The sequence below is a fragment of the Mustela erminea genome, chromosome 1, assembly GCF_009829155.1.
Source record: "Mustela erminea isolate mMusErm1 chromosome 1, mMusErm1.Pri, whole genome shotgun sequence".
NCBI lineage: Eukaryota > Metazoa > Chordata > Mammalia > Carnivora > Mustelidae > Mustela > Mustela erminea.
The window spans coordinates 9,040,931-9,054,912 of NC_045614.1; the positions used below are offsets into that span (position 1 = coordinate 9,040,931).

General features: G+C 56.5%; 2 protein-coding genes across 3 annotated transcripts; one reads left to right on the forward strand and one right to left on the reverse strand.

The window, feature by feature from the left end:
* Window positions 1-701: 701 nt before the first annotated feature.
* TRIR (telomerase RNA component interacting RNase) lies at window positions 702-4,155 on the reverse strand. 2 transcript variants are annotated; one of them, XM_032312227.1, is made up of 3 exons: window positions 3,710-4,140; window positions 1,447-1,524; window positions 702-1,134 (listed from the first exon to the last, which is right to left on the reverse strand). In XM_032312227.1, exons 1-3 carry the CDS (start codon window positions 4,061-4,063, stop codon window positions 1,027-1,029), a joined length of 540 nt encoding a protein of 179 aa, XP_032168118.1. In that variant the 5' UTR covers window positions 4,064-4,140; the 3' UTR covers window positions 702-1,026. The 2 variants fall into 2 exon arrangements, with proteins under 2 accessions (XP_032168118.1, XP_032168127.1); XM_032312236.1 differs by lacking the exon at window positions 702-1,134 and having other exon boundaries at window positions 1,448-1,524; window positions 3,733-4,155.
* Window positions 4,156-5,515: 1,360 nt separating this feature from the next.
* On the forward strand, window positions 5,516-10,756 carry GET3 (guided entry of tail-anchored proteins factor 3, ATPase). Its single transcript, XM_032312206.1, has 7 exons — window positions 5,516-5,709; window positions 6,544-6,691; window positions 8,630-8,778; window positions 8,862-9,012; window positions 9,608-9,715; window positions 9,805-10,002; window positions 10,410-10,756. Exons 1-7 carry the CDS (start codon window positions 5,549-5,551, stop codon window positions 10,539-10,541), a joined length of 1,047 nt encoding a protein of 348 aa, XP_032168097.1. The 5' UTR covers window positions 5,516-5,548; the 3' UTR covers window positions 10,542-10,756.
* The last annotated feature ends 3,226 nt before the right edge of the window (window positions 10,757-13,982 follow it).

A 13,982-nucleotide genomic window follows, 5' to 3' on the forward strand; every position in this document is an offset into this window, starting at 1 on the left:
CATAACCTATTGCTCCTTAGCTCATACCGCCCCCGCAACAACGAAGACTTCCTCTTACCAAGAATGAAGTCCCACATCCTGACCCAACATACAAGGCTGTGTATATAATCCACACCTCATCCTCATTCTTTAGGTCCAGTTATGTGGGCCACAGTGAAGCTCCCCACAAAGGCCACCTGTTCTCCCACCTGTTTTTACACTGTTCCCTCCACCTGCTTCCTCACCTAAGGACTCAGATCAGATGTCAAGGGAAATAGACAACTTTCCCCTAGCCTCTACCCTGTATTTTTTCCCAGTCACCTCCCCAAATGACTTCCCCTTTTTGTTCATTTCCTTCTAGAAGGGCAGGGAGTGTACATGGTCTGTTCTTTTCACTCTTATGACCCCAAGGTCCAGAACAGCAGAGGCACACAGTAGGCATTCGTGTCAGCTGAATGAAGAAACTGACAGTTCTGGCCTGGCCAAATGGGACTGTGATGGGGCACTGAGCATGAGCAGCACCACTGGGGCTCTGTCAGGGGTAGGGGGTAATGGGTCCTCAGGAGAGTCTCATCACCAACAGGAGGGGATGCACCCCTGTCTGTCCCATACCCCCAAATAAACCCCTCACCAAGCCAGACCCAGGACCAGGTGTAGAACCAGGCAATGGGAGAAGGGAGTGCTTCTGGTGGAGAACAAAGAAGGCAAACCAAGCACACAGCTCCGGCACTAAGTCAAGTTCTTTACTTCCCAGAAGTGATGGCTAAGGAGGGGTGGGGTGGGGTTGGGGGTGAGGAAGACAGAAAGAGCCAGAGAGAGCGAGGAGGTGGGAGGAGAGGGGACAGTAAACCACTGTTCTAGAAGTCTCAGGAGGCAAGTGCTCAAGGTAAAAAAGAGTCCTGGAGAACCATCCGCGGCTGCGGGAAGCATCTCGATTTCCTTCTGTGTAGAAGTCCTTGGGGGGAAAGGCTGCCGCCGCTGCCGCTGCATTAAATAGTTATGTACATCGCAGAGAGTCCCAGGCCGTAGGCAGGCGGGGGAAGGGGGTCATTTCACCAGGGGCCGAGTTTTATCATCATCGCCACACTGATGGGCTTTGTACTTTTTCACCTCTGCCATGTACTTGGCCCACGCGTCACCTTTACTTGTTAATACCTGTGGGTGGGGAGGGGGGCATATAGGGGTTGCAAGGGGATACCAAGGCGGCCAGGAACTGGGGTCAGGACTGTCCTGAGACAGCTGACCCCCTACACACACACACCCTACATCACCCTTAAGGTCCTGGGTTCGAGGTAAAGATATGCAGACTCGGTTTATCTGGGGAGCCTGTTGAAAGCCTCCTCCCCCACCCAGCCCCTGCATCCAAGGCCCCGGGAGCTGGACAGAGAGGGAAAGGGCTCAGCAGCCAGGCACTAAGGCTGGAAGGGAAAGGCACCGCGGGTGGCTCCCCATAGCCAGCCTGCTCACCTCATCCTCCGTCTTCTGCTTCTTGGCTACTATTCCCGTCTTGAGGGCTAGTTTGTTTCCGCCTCTGCGCTTGCCCACCTGGGTGAAGGGACAGAAGACTGCAACGGTTACAGGAGCCGGGCCCGCCCTTGGCGGTGCTGAGGCCCACTACACCTTCCTAGCCCGGCCCGGTGGCCCGTCCCGACGCCGCGCCCAGCTCCGCCAGCCGGCCAACCTGCGCAGCAATCAGAGAGGAGCACACGCGATTCTTAGCGCCTGCCCTGGGCCCATGATGCCCTGGCAGTCGTGGGCCCCTGGGCTGCCCTCCCCAAAAGCAAGAAGAACCCCCACAGGCTGTCCTCTCTCTCCAAGCTGAACCCTCACCCTCCCCTAGCAGGGACCACACAGGCAGCAACAGTTCCCTTTACTGAGCACTCACTGTATGCTAAGCTCTGTGCCAAGTACTTTCAATGTATCATCCTTCACTTTCACAGCTGCCCTAAGAGGAAGGTTACAACCATCCCCATTTTGTAGATGAGGGAACACCTCTGAGAAGGAAGAGGGCCTACCCCTTGTTGGCAGCAAACAATGGAACTGGATTTAGGGTCAGATGGGTCCAAGCCACAGAGCAGTATCCTTACCCACCAAATGACACTGTCTCCCCTGCACCAAACCTGGCCTCTTTAAGAGTGCCCCTTGGTGAAGAAAAGACAAAATCAGTGACAACTACTGCTACTCCCACTCACAAAAGGTCACTCAGCCTCCATCTCTGGTTCTTACACCAAGCCAAGAACCTAGATCCTGACATACTCTCTTCCACCAACTTGTGTCTCACCCCAGACCTCATCCTAGTCCTCCTTCTCCCACCAGCTGAGCACTTTGTGTCCACAGGCAGCAACAGGCTTCACAGGCTTCATCCCACCTCTACCGCTCCACCAGACATCAAGTAACCTGTGCTGCTGGGACTATCCCCACTCACTTTTAACAATGAAGAAAATCAGGCTTAGAGAAGTTAGATCACTGTTAGCGCTAAGACCTGACCTCCAGTCTGTTACTCTCAAGTCAACACTTTTCTCCACAGCACAGGGACTTGACCTCTGAAAAAATTAATATCTGGGCTGTGAATTAGCTACTTTTTTCCTTTTTTTCCCCCCCTTTTCTTTCTTTTTTTTCTTTCTTTTGGTTGTTAAAGAAACTTTTAAGTATGTCTTTTTTTTTTTTTTTTTTTTTTTTTTACATAAACAGGCTGTACACCCAACATGAGGCTTGAACTCTAGACCCTGAGATCAAGAGTCGCATGTTCTACTGACTGAGCCAGCCAGGCACGTTCATGGATTCGATCTCAACATCAGAAACAAAGCAAGCTCAGAGCTGACCATTGATATAGTTGCCATTTATTTAGCCTAGAATTTCTTGACCTCACACTGGTGACATTTTGAACTGGATCATTTCTGCGGGCAGGGGGCTATCCTGTGCATTGTAGGACGCTGAGCAGCATCTCTAGCCTTTACTCAGAGATGTCAACAGCAGCCCTCCCCCAATTCTGACAACCAAAAATTTCTCCAGACTGCCAAACTGAAGGGGTTTGGGAGGGAGGGGTGTTCATTCCCAACTAAAAGCTACTGGTGGTTTAGCCCCTTCTATAAGACAAAGCCAGTACTAACCTCCGGGATGGCCTTACAGAACCTCATCACATCACAAAATATGGTAACCATATTTGCAAATGGGAAAATTGAGGGTAGGCCAGGCCAGACACTCCAGGAAAGCAAAGATCTTGTCATGGTCAACACGGCACATCCAGCACCCAGCACAATGCTCAGCATAAGGTATGGTGCTCAATAAATGGACTCTGGAGGAATGAGACTCAGGGAAATAGAGCAAATTTCCTAAGGTCACACAGGAAGCTCTGAGTCTCCAATCCACACAGCTCAGATTCCAGATTTGAATTTGCCCCTCTTCCCCATAGTGGGAGATGGTCCCAGTACCCAAGTTTAAGTACCACTCAAATAGGAATCCCGGTAAACTGATTTCCCCATCCCCGGAGCGCTGTTTCGAATGCAATTCCCTGGCTCCCGGTCCCCGCGGGCGGGCGGGCTCAGGGGGTCCCCACCCCCGCCCCCAGACCTCTCGTCGAGAATCCAGGTTCCGGATCCTCAGCGGGCGACCGGACGGCCCTCTCACCGGGGCCGGAGGGTGGACCTGGATCCCGATACCCTTTCTCGGGCCCCGATTCCCTCTGCCAGGGCAGGCCCTGGCGCCCGCCCCCACCCCCGCGGCTCCTTACGAAGCTGAGCGTGGGGCCCGGGCCGCCCTTCCTCTTCAGATCCCCAGGGCCCGCGGCGGCAGCGGCGGCAGCAGGCTGGTCGGGTCGCGGCGGGCCCGGGGGCGGCTCCTCCTGCCGCTGCCGCTGCTCCTCCTCCATCTTCCGCTTGAACAGCTCCAGGAAGCTGCCGTCGTTGGCGAACAAGTTCACACCGCCCGACACTGGGCTAGAACCCGCGCCCGACGCTTCCTCGTCCCCGCTCTCGGGCGACGTCCCGGGCCCCGACTCAGCCCATCGGCTCCCGACGCCGCCGCCGCCCGCGGGGCCCGGCGCCTCCCGGCCCGGAGGCTCCGCCCGTCTCCCTCGGGCAGCCATTTTGTCGCCAGGTGCCGCGCAAAGGACTCCGGGAAGGCGGCTCCGGCCCGGCGCTTGGCGCCCGACTTGCCCTGTCCCGGGCAATGCATGCCGGGAAAAGCGGTCTGGCCCTCCGGCGTCCGCAGCAGGGGCGGAGTATAAGGGGCGGGGCGAACAAGGGGGTAAAACCTGACGCCAAGGGCCCGCCCAGCCAGCCACGCGGATTTTTATAATCCAGTTAGAATTGGGCAGGCGTTAAGCACAGTCTTCCTGGGAAGGGAACCATTGTCTGGGCCTGGGACTGTAGCTGGCTCTCCGGAGTGAAGTTCCCACTTGACACTGGGAGCACATTACCTTTCCGGGGCTCCCTTCTTGCACTAGAGATAATCTCCCTTCTGGCCCCAGGGATAATCTCTGTGAGAGAAAGGACCCCATCTGAGAGTGTGTGTTCCACTGACACACCACCCCGAATAGAAATGGGGATGTCTCTGGTTTGGTTGGGTACCTGCCTCTGGAACGGAGCTCTCATTTGTGAATGGGAGTACAGCTGGCTTTGTGGAGATGGGGTCCCCACCTGAAAATAAGGATGTTATGGGCTGAAGTGCTCAAAAAAAAACTCGCGGGAATTTTTTGACTATAGTCTATCTAAGGTTAAGAGTGTTCGCCAAAGGCCTGGGACCCAGCGGTATTCCTGCCCAGGACAGAGGTTCAAACAGAATTCTCTGGAATCTCCCCTCGAACAGAGAGCAAAGTGAGAGAAGGCTTCCGGGAATAGGGTCCCTTCTGCGACGAGGAGCGCAGTTGCAGGTGTGGTCTCTGCCCTCCCCTGCCCAGCATGGGGCTCAGGGCGCACTGGACGAAGATCTACGGACCTCGCCCACAACCAGAGTAACTCTCCCTCTAGCTCAGTTGCGGTCCAGGGACCTGTCTTCGGCCAACGAATCGGTTTGTCTGTGATTGGTTTGCGTCAAGAGCCAGGTGGCTCACAGCCAATTGGAGAGCAGAAGAGACGAACCTGAGGCGATGTTGGGACCCAATTTAGAGAATAAGGACAAATGATCGACATGAAGTTGAACCTATGGAGTCAGGCCAGGGCGGACCGCGGATCTAACTTCGTGGAAAGGGCATGGACAGGGTGTTTGGCTGGTTGCTAAGGAGAGGTTGGCGGCTACCGGAACGTGAGACTGATTGGTGAAAGTGAGAAAAAATGTAGCCAATGAAAGGAGAGCTGAGAGACTTGGGAACCAGTCAGAGAAGGGGAGTAGTCTGGAAAGTACCAATAGGTTAATTCTGCAGGGGGAGTCTCTGAAAAAACTTAGACAAGAGGGCGACAAAGTGAATCCTAGAAAAGAAAGACATTGGAAATATAGCTTCTGTTACCTCCTAAAAGCCAGGCCATGAGGAAATTAATTCAGGCTTCTGTACTTGATGGGTATGTGCTAGGCAATTTCCCCTGTAGGTTCTTTTCATGGTGCGCTCCGCTTGATCACGTGAGCCGGTTCCAAGATGGCGGCAGGGGTGGCCGGGTGGGGGGTTGAGGCAGAGGAGTTCGAGGATGCGCCTGATGTGGAGCCGCTGGAGCCCACGCTTAGCAACATCATCGAGCAGCGCAGCCTTAAGTGGATCTTCGTCGGGGGCAAGGGTGGCGTTGGCAAGACCACCTGCAGGTAAGGAAGCTGCGGCGGGGGCCTGGAAGACGGGTGGGATGTACCACCCGGCGAAGGGGAGGAGGCTCCGGAATGGCTCTTCCACCCCAAGCCAAGCAAGCGGGCTGGACCAGGGTCTTCCAGATTGTACTCCCAGAAGTTACATGGGGCAAATGAAAGATACTGCCCGAATGCAGGCTTGGAACCCTCTGATTTGGACCGCCCCCGTTGCGGCTCAAGGGCAGACCCACATTGAACCCAGCGCACGGGAGCCAGGAGAGCACTTAGGTGTCCCAGTCAGCTGGACCGTACCAGAGTGAGCTCGGAGTAGGGGGAGAGGCAAACTATCCTAGTCGGGGAACCTTGACATTCTCTGGCCACGTGGGGGTAGAGGTGGTAGGCGGGAGGGGAGGAGGCACGTGATTAGACCATTCCTGTCAGCTGGGCAGAGGGGTTAGGGGTCCCTGGGGCAAATTATCCTGAACCCTCCTGAATTTAGCGGGCGATGCAAGCGACCCTTTAGCTTAACGTTTAGGGAGGGGGTACAGGGTCAAGCCAGGCTGGCTGGACAGCTGGACCGTGCCACTCTGTGCCAACAAAGAAGCAGCGGGCATCAGGCTAGACCAACTCAGACAGCTGAACCTTATCACTGTAGACACCCAGAGGGGTCAGTAGGTGAAATCTGAGAGGGTCCCTATACAGGGGTTAAGTCTTGATTCCACAATTACCCATATTCTGTCCCAAGGCCCCTATCAATCCAGATCCCCTGCTCCTAGGCCCTCTGTAACCCCTTGCAGACCTAGGGAGCAGAGCCGGACCCCTCACTCCCTGTCTTTTGACCTTTCCCTTGCCTAGCTGCAGCCTAGCAGTCCAGCTTTCCAAGGGGCGGGAGAGTGTTCTGATTATCTCCACGGACCCAGCCCACAACATCTCCGATGCATTTGACCAGAAGTTCTCCAAGGTGCCTACCAAGGTTAAAGGCTATGACAACCTCTTCGCCATGGTGAGTGGAGCCGGGCTCAGCTCCCCACTCTGGCAAAGGCCCTTCAGGCTCTCTCTGTGAACACCCACCATCAGCTGCCATGTCCTGCACATTCTCCATCATCCCTCAGCATACCCACAGGACAACGAGCGATGAATGTTTGCAGAGCAGAAGGGAGGATGGCGTGACCAGAGTTTAGTGAACGAGGGGAGGGAGGGAGATATCACAGGTCAATCACAGCTACGTGGTATGGATCTTGTAGGCCACTGGGAACAGCTCTGTTTGATTCCAAGTTTAATAGGAAGCTGTTCATTTTAAGTAGGCCAGTGTCATGGCCAAATTCATTTTTCAGAAGGTTCCCTATGGCTGCCATGCAGAGAAACTCAGGTGGGGGGCAAAATGCTGGGAGAAGTGGTCAGGGGAGGAAGAAGTAGTGGGCTCCAGCAGGCACATCAGATCTAGAGAGACCACTCTGGGAGTGGGCGCAAAAGCCTTCCCAAAATGAGTGAGCTGAGGAATGGAGACAGTGATCGCCATCATGGCAACAGAGAAATAGGGCCATTGCTGGAAGCAGCAGAGGTGGGTGGTGTTATGGAGGCTTTTTTTGGTGGGGGGCGGGGCTGCCGAAAGGAAATGCTGGAGCATGTTTGCTGATGCAAATGCTCCAACAGGAAGGGACAAGAGAGGCTGCAGGAGGGAGCAAGGATGCTGGCAGAGAACGGTCCGCAGGCGGGTCAGTGGGTGTAAATTTCACTCAGCTCTCAGACCCAGGACATGGAGGCAGGGCAGGGTAGGAGGCACGGGGACCTTTTGTGTGGGGAGATAAGGGTGTTGGCAGCCAGTGGCTTCTCTTTCCAGTCAGGCACAGCACTGGTCTTAGCAAAGAGCAGGGGGTGAATGGGATGGATAGGGTTTAAGGCAAAAGAAGAAACGCCTGAGGGTGTGTCTGGCTTGAGTGCCTGTTGGGGATTGTGTTTAGGAATGGGGAGCAGTGTGAGAAATGTTTCTCAGGGGCATTCCCCAGCTGTTCGCCTCGGTGCAGCCATCGCAGAGAGCTGGGAATAACGAGAATGGGGATGTTGCCAGCCACAGGGCAAAGTAGGCACCCTGTGGAACCCAGGCTGAATAAGGGTGCCGGCCACGAGGGACACTGACAGTGAACAATGGCGACAAGATAGCCCAAATAGGTAGGAAGCAAGGAGGCCCAGGTCAGAGAGTGAGGGGTGGGAGCTTAGAGGTGGCCCAGTTACTCGCAATAACCCATCAAGGGTGTGACTGTCGGGGGTGGTGGGTGGCAAGCTCCCTGCAGGGAAATGACCCCTGAGGCCGGCGAGTTGGGGGCTTCACCATGGGACATGTGAAGTCCCCAAGGGCTGCCATGAGAGGAGGATGAAGAGAGGCACTGAGTCCAGGGCAGACCAGACTCTGGGGACAGTCGTCCCTTCATGGCTTCCACATACATGTAGAGGGCCCGCTGTGGGCCAGACACTTCTGGGTGCCAGGGACACAGCAATAAACACAGAAAAACCTCTGTCTTCACAGTGCTGACAGCTGATAAACATGATGAGTCAACCATGTGAGGAGGGGCGGGGGCAGCGGGGGCGACATTAGATGGGATGGTCAGGGAAAGCTCTTGTTAGAGAAATGATCTGCACAAGGTCAGGGCTCCAGCTGGGGGAACAGCCAATGCAAGGGCGGAGCCATGGGCTTTGAATTCCCTCTGGGGCACTGATCACAGTTTACAGTTTTCCATCTGTTTGTGAAACGGTTTGGCCACTTGTGTGACCACATGGGACCTGAGGGGCCAGGGGGAGTGCCGTAGCACCTCAGGGGTATCCCCAGCGATGAACTGACGGGGAAAGCTGGCATTCGGGGCCCTTTGTGGGCTCTCTCGCCTGCTGCCTGGGCGAGAAGGCTTGATGGGAGCAGCAGCCTGAGTCTTGACCCTTCGGCCCTCAGGAGATTGACCCCAGCCTTGGTGTGGCTGAACTGCCTGACGAGTTCTTCGAGGAGGACAACATGCTAAGCATGGGCAAGAAGATGATGCAGGAGGCCATGAGCGCCTTCCCCGGCATTGACGAGGCCATGAGCTACGCAGAGGTCATGAGGTCAGGCCCGGCAGCAGGGGCAGGCGCTGCCTGGGGCTGGGGTGGAACCGGGCAGACAGGCCTGACCCTCGTCTCTCCCGCAGGCTGGTGAAGGGCATGAACTTCTCCGTGGTGGTGTTTGACACGGCGCCCACAGGCCACACGCTGAGGCTGCTCAACTTCCCCACCATCGTGGAGCGGGGCCTAGGCCGCCTCATGCAGATCAAGAACCAGATCAGCCCCTTCATCTCACAGGCAGGCAGGGCCCCAGGGCTGCCGGGCACCCCCGTGTCAGAGTGTGCGGACGAGCAGTAGCAGAAGCCTTCCCCACACACGCCCTCTCAGTCCGCGGTTCCCCGTGGTTGGGTTGGCTCTTAACCGTGGGGGTGGAGGGAGACTGTCCGCCTAGTCCGTAGGATTTGTGTCTTGCCCCTACCCACGGAGTGCTCCGGGCAGAGCTTGGAGACCCCTCCTCCTGAGCCAGGTGGCTCTGGGTCTCCCCTTCCTTGTCTGTCAAATGGAGTTATTAGCATGACAACCCCAGTGCCCCCACATTTCAGCACACCACCACCCTCTCCCTTGGTGGTGGGTGGTCCCCCTACCGGGACTTGTGCCTCAGTACCACAACTGTTGGAGGAAAGGTCTACCTGTGGGGAAACTGAGGCTCCAGGAAGTCAAGCCCTCTGGCCACAAGCCCCCAGAAATGCCAGAGCTGAGCTGACCCCGGGCTGCTTGAGGGCCTTTTACCCCAGGAGGTGTCAGAGGTTATTTACTGGTATTTACTGCGTCCCCAACCTGCATGCTGTAAGGCATCCCAGGTAAGCTGTGAGCCCCACCCCACCCCCCACAGATGTGCAACATGCTGGGCCTAGGGGACATGAACGCAGACCAGCTGGCCTCCAAGCTGGAAGAGACACTGCCTGTCATCCGCTCCGTCAGCGAACAGTTCAAGGACCCTGTGAGTCATGGTACGGGCGGGTGGTGAGAGGCTTGGGATGGGGACAGGGCCGGAACTTGCCCTTTGCTGTCCTCCCTCATACCCTGTAGGAGCAGACAACGTTCATCTGCGTGTGCATTGCTGAGTTCCTGTCCCTTTACGAGACGGAGCGGCTGATTCAGGAGCTGGCCAAATGCAAGATTGATACCCACAACATCATCGTCAACCAGCTCGTCTTTCCTGACCCCGAGAAACCCTGCAAGATGTGTGAGGCCCGCCACAAGATTCAGGCCAAGTACCTGGACCAGGTGTGCATGCCCCACTGCCTGCCTAGCCCTCATGCCTTTGACCCTGGAAGCTGGGGCCTGGTCCAGCCCAACCAAGGCCCCATGGATCAGTTACTGTATTCTCTGACCTTTTAATCCGTCCTGTCTTCTAACCCTCTGCCCCAGCCTCCTGCTTTCACCCTAATTCTGGCCCTTGAAGACAGTAACTGGCCTGACCTGGTACCTCTGACCCCAGGGTGGGGGAGGCCCAGCCCAGTGATCTCTGACCTCACTGGTCTCACCCCTACTTATCAGCATGTGAAGCCCCTGCCCCACATTCTCCCCTGATCCTGGGAGCCCCCCAACCCAACCTCTCCCATTGACCCACATTCTGTCCCTGCCCTACAACCCCCCTGACCGCCACCATCTGCCCTATGCCCTGGTCACAGATGGAGGACCTGTATGAAGACTTCCACATTGTGAAGCTGCCGCTGCTGCCCCACGAGGTGCGGGGGGCAGACAAGGTCAACACCTTCTCTGCCCTCCTCTTGGAGCCCTACAAGCCCCCCAGTGCCCAGTAGCACTGTGCCAGCCCCAGACGCTACCATTTCACACCCACCCTCCATTCCCCCCCTGGGGGGCAGAGTTTGCACAAAGTCCCCCCATAGTATAGGGGGAGCCACTTGGGGGGCGGGGGGCGGGGAGGAGGTCTGTTCCCCCTGGTGGGGCTGAGGGGGCTATAGCTGCCCCCACCTCTCCCTGCCTCTCGCCCCTCAATAAAATGATCTTAAACCACTATGGATGTTGATGTGGAGGGGTTAGGGATCAGCACCTTTAGGTACAGTTGCACAGGGTGTACACTGCACAGAGATGGCACATCTAGAGGGACCAAGTCACACCAGAGATCTAATAGAGGTGTATATTTATTATGGTAACTTTGGAAGGAGGGTATCTTCTTTAAGAGAGTGTCTTTTTCTAAATCAGTGGGTAGCAGTGTCCCTGCTGGGCCTATAAAGTCTGTAGTAGAAGGGGAGCATCTGCCTGCTTCCTTTGAGGTTCAGAGCGTGAGAACTGGGAGGCCCCTTGGCCAGCCCTAGGCTGGTGGGGAACGGATTAGGCCGGCAGCGGGCCCAGCACTGCCTGCTGTTTGGTTTAGGAATTAGTGGGCGCCCTGGGCAGAGGTTGGGCCTGCCAGACTGAGGATTAACAGTCTCCGCCCCATGATTCCTGTTCCCATGGGATGGCATCAGCTCTTCCCAGCACAGGGCTGCAACAGGGGGCTAATTAGGAGGCAGGATGGTAGAGGACTCAGGTCAGGTGGGCCCCTGAAGTCCTATCTGCCTAGAGAGCAGCCTCACTGGATGATAGGCAGCATGCTTCCTGCAGTTTGAACTCCGGTCCTTTTATCCCTAAAATGGAAACATAAAGTGTGGCCATTCAGAATCATGGCAAAATTGACCAGACCTTGGAAGGGTTTAGCACACCAGCTTGGAAGGCATTTAGTGGGCTCACTTACCCCTTCACTCCTCCCCCTGCCACTGCCTGGACAGCCGGTGTTACCCCACTTGAGAGCCCCAAGACTGGGGCATTTGCAAGTTCCAAGCCAGAAGCTGGTTCAAGGGGACAGAAAGGATGCCTGAGGACATGCATGAGTCAGGAAGTGGTGTTCAGGCTGCACACGGGTGGGCCAGGGTGTGCGTGTCGGGGGAACCCAGCCCCGAGCCTAGACGTGTCTCCCCCCCCACCACCACCATTCCACTGGGTGTGTGCAGGCAGGTGTGGACAGGTTGGGGTGGCCCTTGTAAATAAATAACAGTGGTGCAACCTGTGACAGACCCCAGGCTCTGAGCCAAACTGCCTGAGTTCAAAAACCATCTGTGCCTCAAGCCATGTGTCATCTGAGCCTCAGTTTCCCTACCTGGATAGTCGGAATAACAAAAGCACTGGTTTCGTAGGTCCACTTGTAAGGACTCGGTGAGATGAAGTAAGCAGCGCCAGACTCCGCCAGGCACAGAGCCGCCAAGGAGTGTTTGTTATTCTTTGCTGTAACAATTACTCCGCATGTGAACTAGCCTGGGCAGCCCGGGCAGCCTGCCCCAGGACCAGCGGGGGTCCAGCAATCAGAAGTGTGTGGGGACATATGTGAGTTGGGGGAGGACGGGCTGAGCACAGAGTGGGGGCTAGCTGTAGTGCATGTAGGGATGCAGCCTAGGAAGTGGGGGCCCCTGGTCACGAACCGAGACCATCCTCGAAGCCCATGCCCTCCCCCAGTCCTGAAGTGAGCCACGCCACTCCCTCGTCCCCTTTTATGGGCTGTCCGGCAGCTGGACAGCGGAGATTTGGGTCTGAGGGTGGCCAGCCCAGGCCAGTTCCTAATTACCCCGGGGCAGGGCAGACATCTGCCAGGCTGGGAACACGGTGTCCTGGCTGGCAGGGCTGCAGGGCGGGGCTGCAGCAGGCCTTCTAGTGCACACGGGGAACATGAGGGGCTTCAAAGGTGCCCATCTTGGGGTTGGAGCTCTGAGCCTCCGCACCTTCCACACCGGGTTATGAGTTTGATGTTGGGGATAAGGGGGCTATTGTGGTAGGCAGGGAGGGGGGTGTCCCCCTTTGTAGGGGTGTCTGTAAAGGGAGAGCATCTGCCTGCATCCACACCAAATTAGGGGACGAGGTTGTGTGTTCATGGCAGTACTGAGAGTATCTGAAAACCGAGGTTTGTGTATGGGTGTGGGTGCTTGGCACACTGCGGTGAGGGTTATGGGGTGGGGGCATGAGCCCATCTGGTTAGAAGGGTCTGCGGGACTGTAGGGGAGGGGTCTATGTTGTAGGAGTGGTTTGGGACCCTGCTCTGACCCCAGGACCATGTGCTACTGTGTTGAGGGCATGTGTGCCTGCATCTGGTGTGTGACCACAGCTTAGTTTGTGCAGGAGAGATTGGGAGTAAATATATGGTCCCTCCCATGTGACGCTGTATGGTTGTGTGTGTGAAGGCATTCTGGGGTCTGTGCTTAGCGGTTATGTGACCTTGCATATCTTTGTTCCATGGTGCGATCATGAGGGAATGCGGCGTCCCAGGTCCTGAGTGGCTGGAGTCCCATATGGATGGATACCTGAGAGCCGAGAGCCTGATGGGTTAAGGTCCATCTGCCCATATTCAAATGTTGGGGGTGGGTAGAGCTACCCGTGTCTTGTGTGACTTCGTAAGTCTTTGTGACAGTATAGACTCCCTTGTGTTACCGCATTTGTGGGAGGTTGTGTTCTAAAAGAAGCTCAATTTGTGTCTCGGTCTATGGTGTGTCTTTGTATGTGCATCCTTGTGGAGTGACACACCCTCACTCAGCAGTGTGTGTGTATGTATCTCTTGAGCTGGGAAGGAGACAGTCACTGCCCCCTCCCCCAGCTTAGGTCCAAGATCCCTTGGACGGGCCAGTGACTAACTAGGACAGAGACAGGGAGGAGCGCGGGAGGACAGGGTGGATTGCTCCCCCTGCCCCAGGTAACAAACTGGCAGGACTTCTCCAAACAAACTTCCGAGGCTGCAGCCAGAGGGGGGCGGGCTAGGGAGGGGCTGCCCACGCCCACTCCCTAGCCCCCTCCCCCCTGGGTCTGGCCTCAGCCCCACCTAACACTGAAGTCACCCGCCCATTCTGTCCCTGGCCCCGTGTGTCTCTGCACCCTGCACCAGGTGAGAAGGGCCCAGGCCTGGGGGAACAGGATCCTGAGGAGAGACAGGTCCTTAGGCAGGAATCCATCACTCCTCAGGGTGGGGACTTAAGGGCTCTGAAGGCTGGAGGGGAATGGACAGATGAAAGGGTCCGTGAGAAGGGGGGAGGGACAGATCCTGGGCAGTTAAGTCAGTCGGGAGTAGGTAAGCTGGGGGAACTGTATAGGGAAGAGACCAGCTGGAGGAGAGGGCCTGGGGCACAGAGCCTGGGGGACTGGAGGCTTGGGGACTGGGTTTCCAAGGGCTTCAGAAGGGCGTGCAGGGGTGGAAGATGAGCTGAGACTGGGAGCTGTAGGGG

Excerpts from the sequence above, each read along its gene's own strand:
- TRIR (XM_032312227.1), bottom strand. The coding sequence starts at position 4,063 with ATGGCTGCCCGAGGGAGACGGGCGGAGCCTCCGGGCCGGGAGGCGCCG. Across the intron at positions 1,525-3,709 it reads CGGGCCCCACGCTCAGCTTC|GTGGGCAAGCGCAGAGGCGG; the intron begins GTAAGGAGCCGC and ends CCCTTCACCCAG. Across the intron at positions 1,135-1,446 it reads AGCAGAAGACGGAGGATGAG|GTATTAACAAGTAAAGGTGA; the intron begins GTGAGCAGGCTG and ends CCCCACCCACAG.
- GET3 (XM_032312206.1), top strand. The coding sequence starts at position 5,549 with ATGGCGGCAGGGGTGGCCGGGTGGGGGGTTGAGGCAGAGGAGTTCGAG. Across the intron at positions 8,779-8,861 it reads AGCTACGCAGAGGTCATGAG|GCTGGTGAAGGGCATGAACT; the intron begins GTCAGGCCCGGC and ends TCTCTCCCGCAG. Across the intron at positions 9,013-9,607 it reads TCAGCCCCTTCATCTCACAG|ATGTGCAACATGCTGGGCCT; the intron begins GCAGGCAGGGCC and ends CACCCCCCACAG.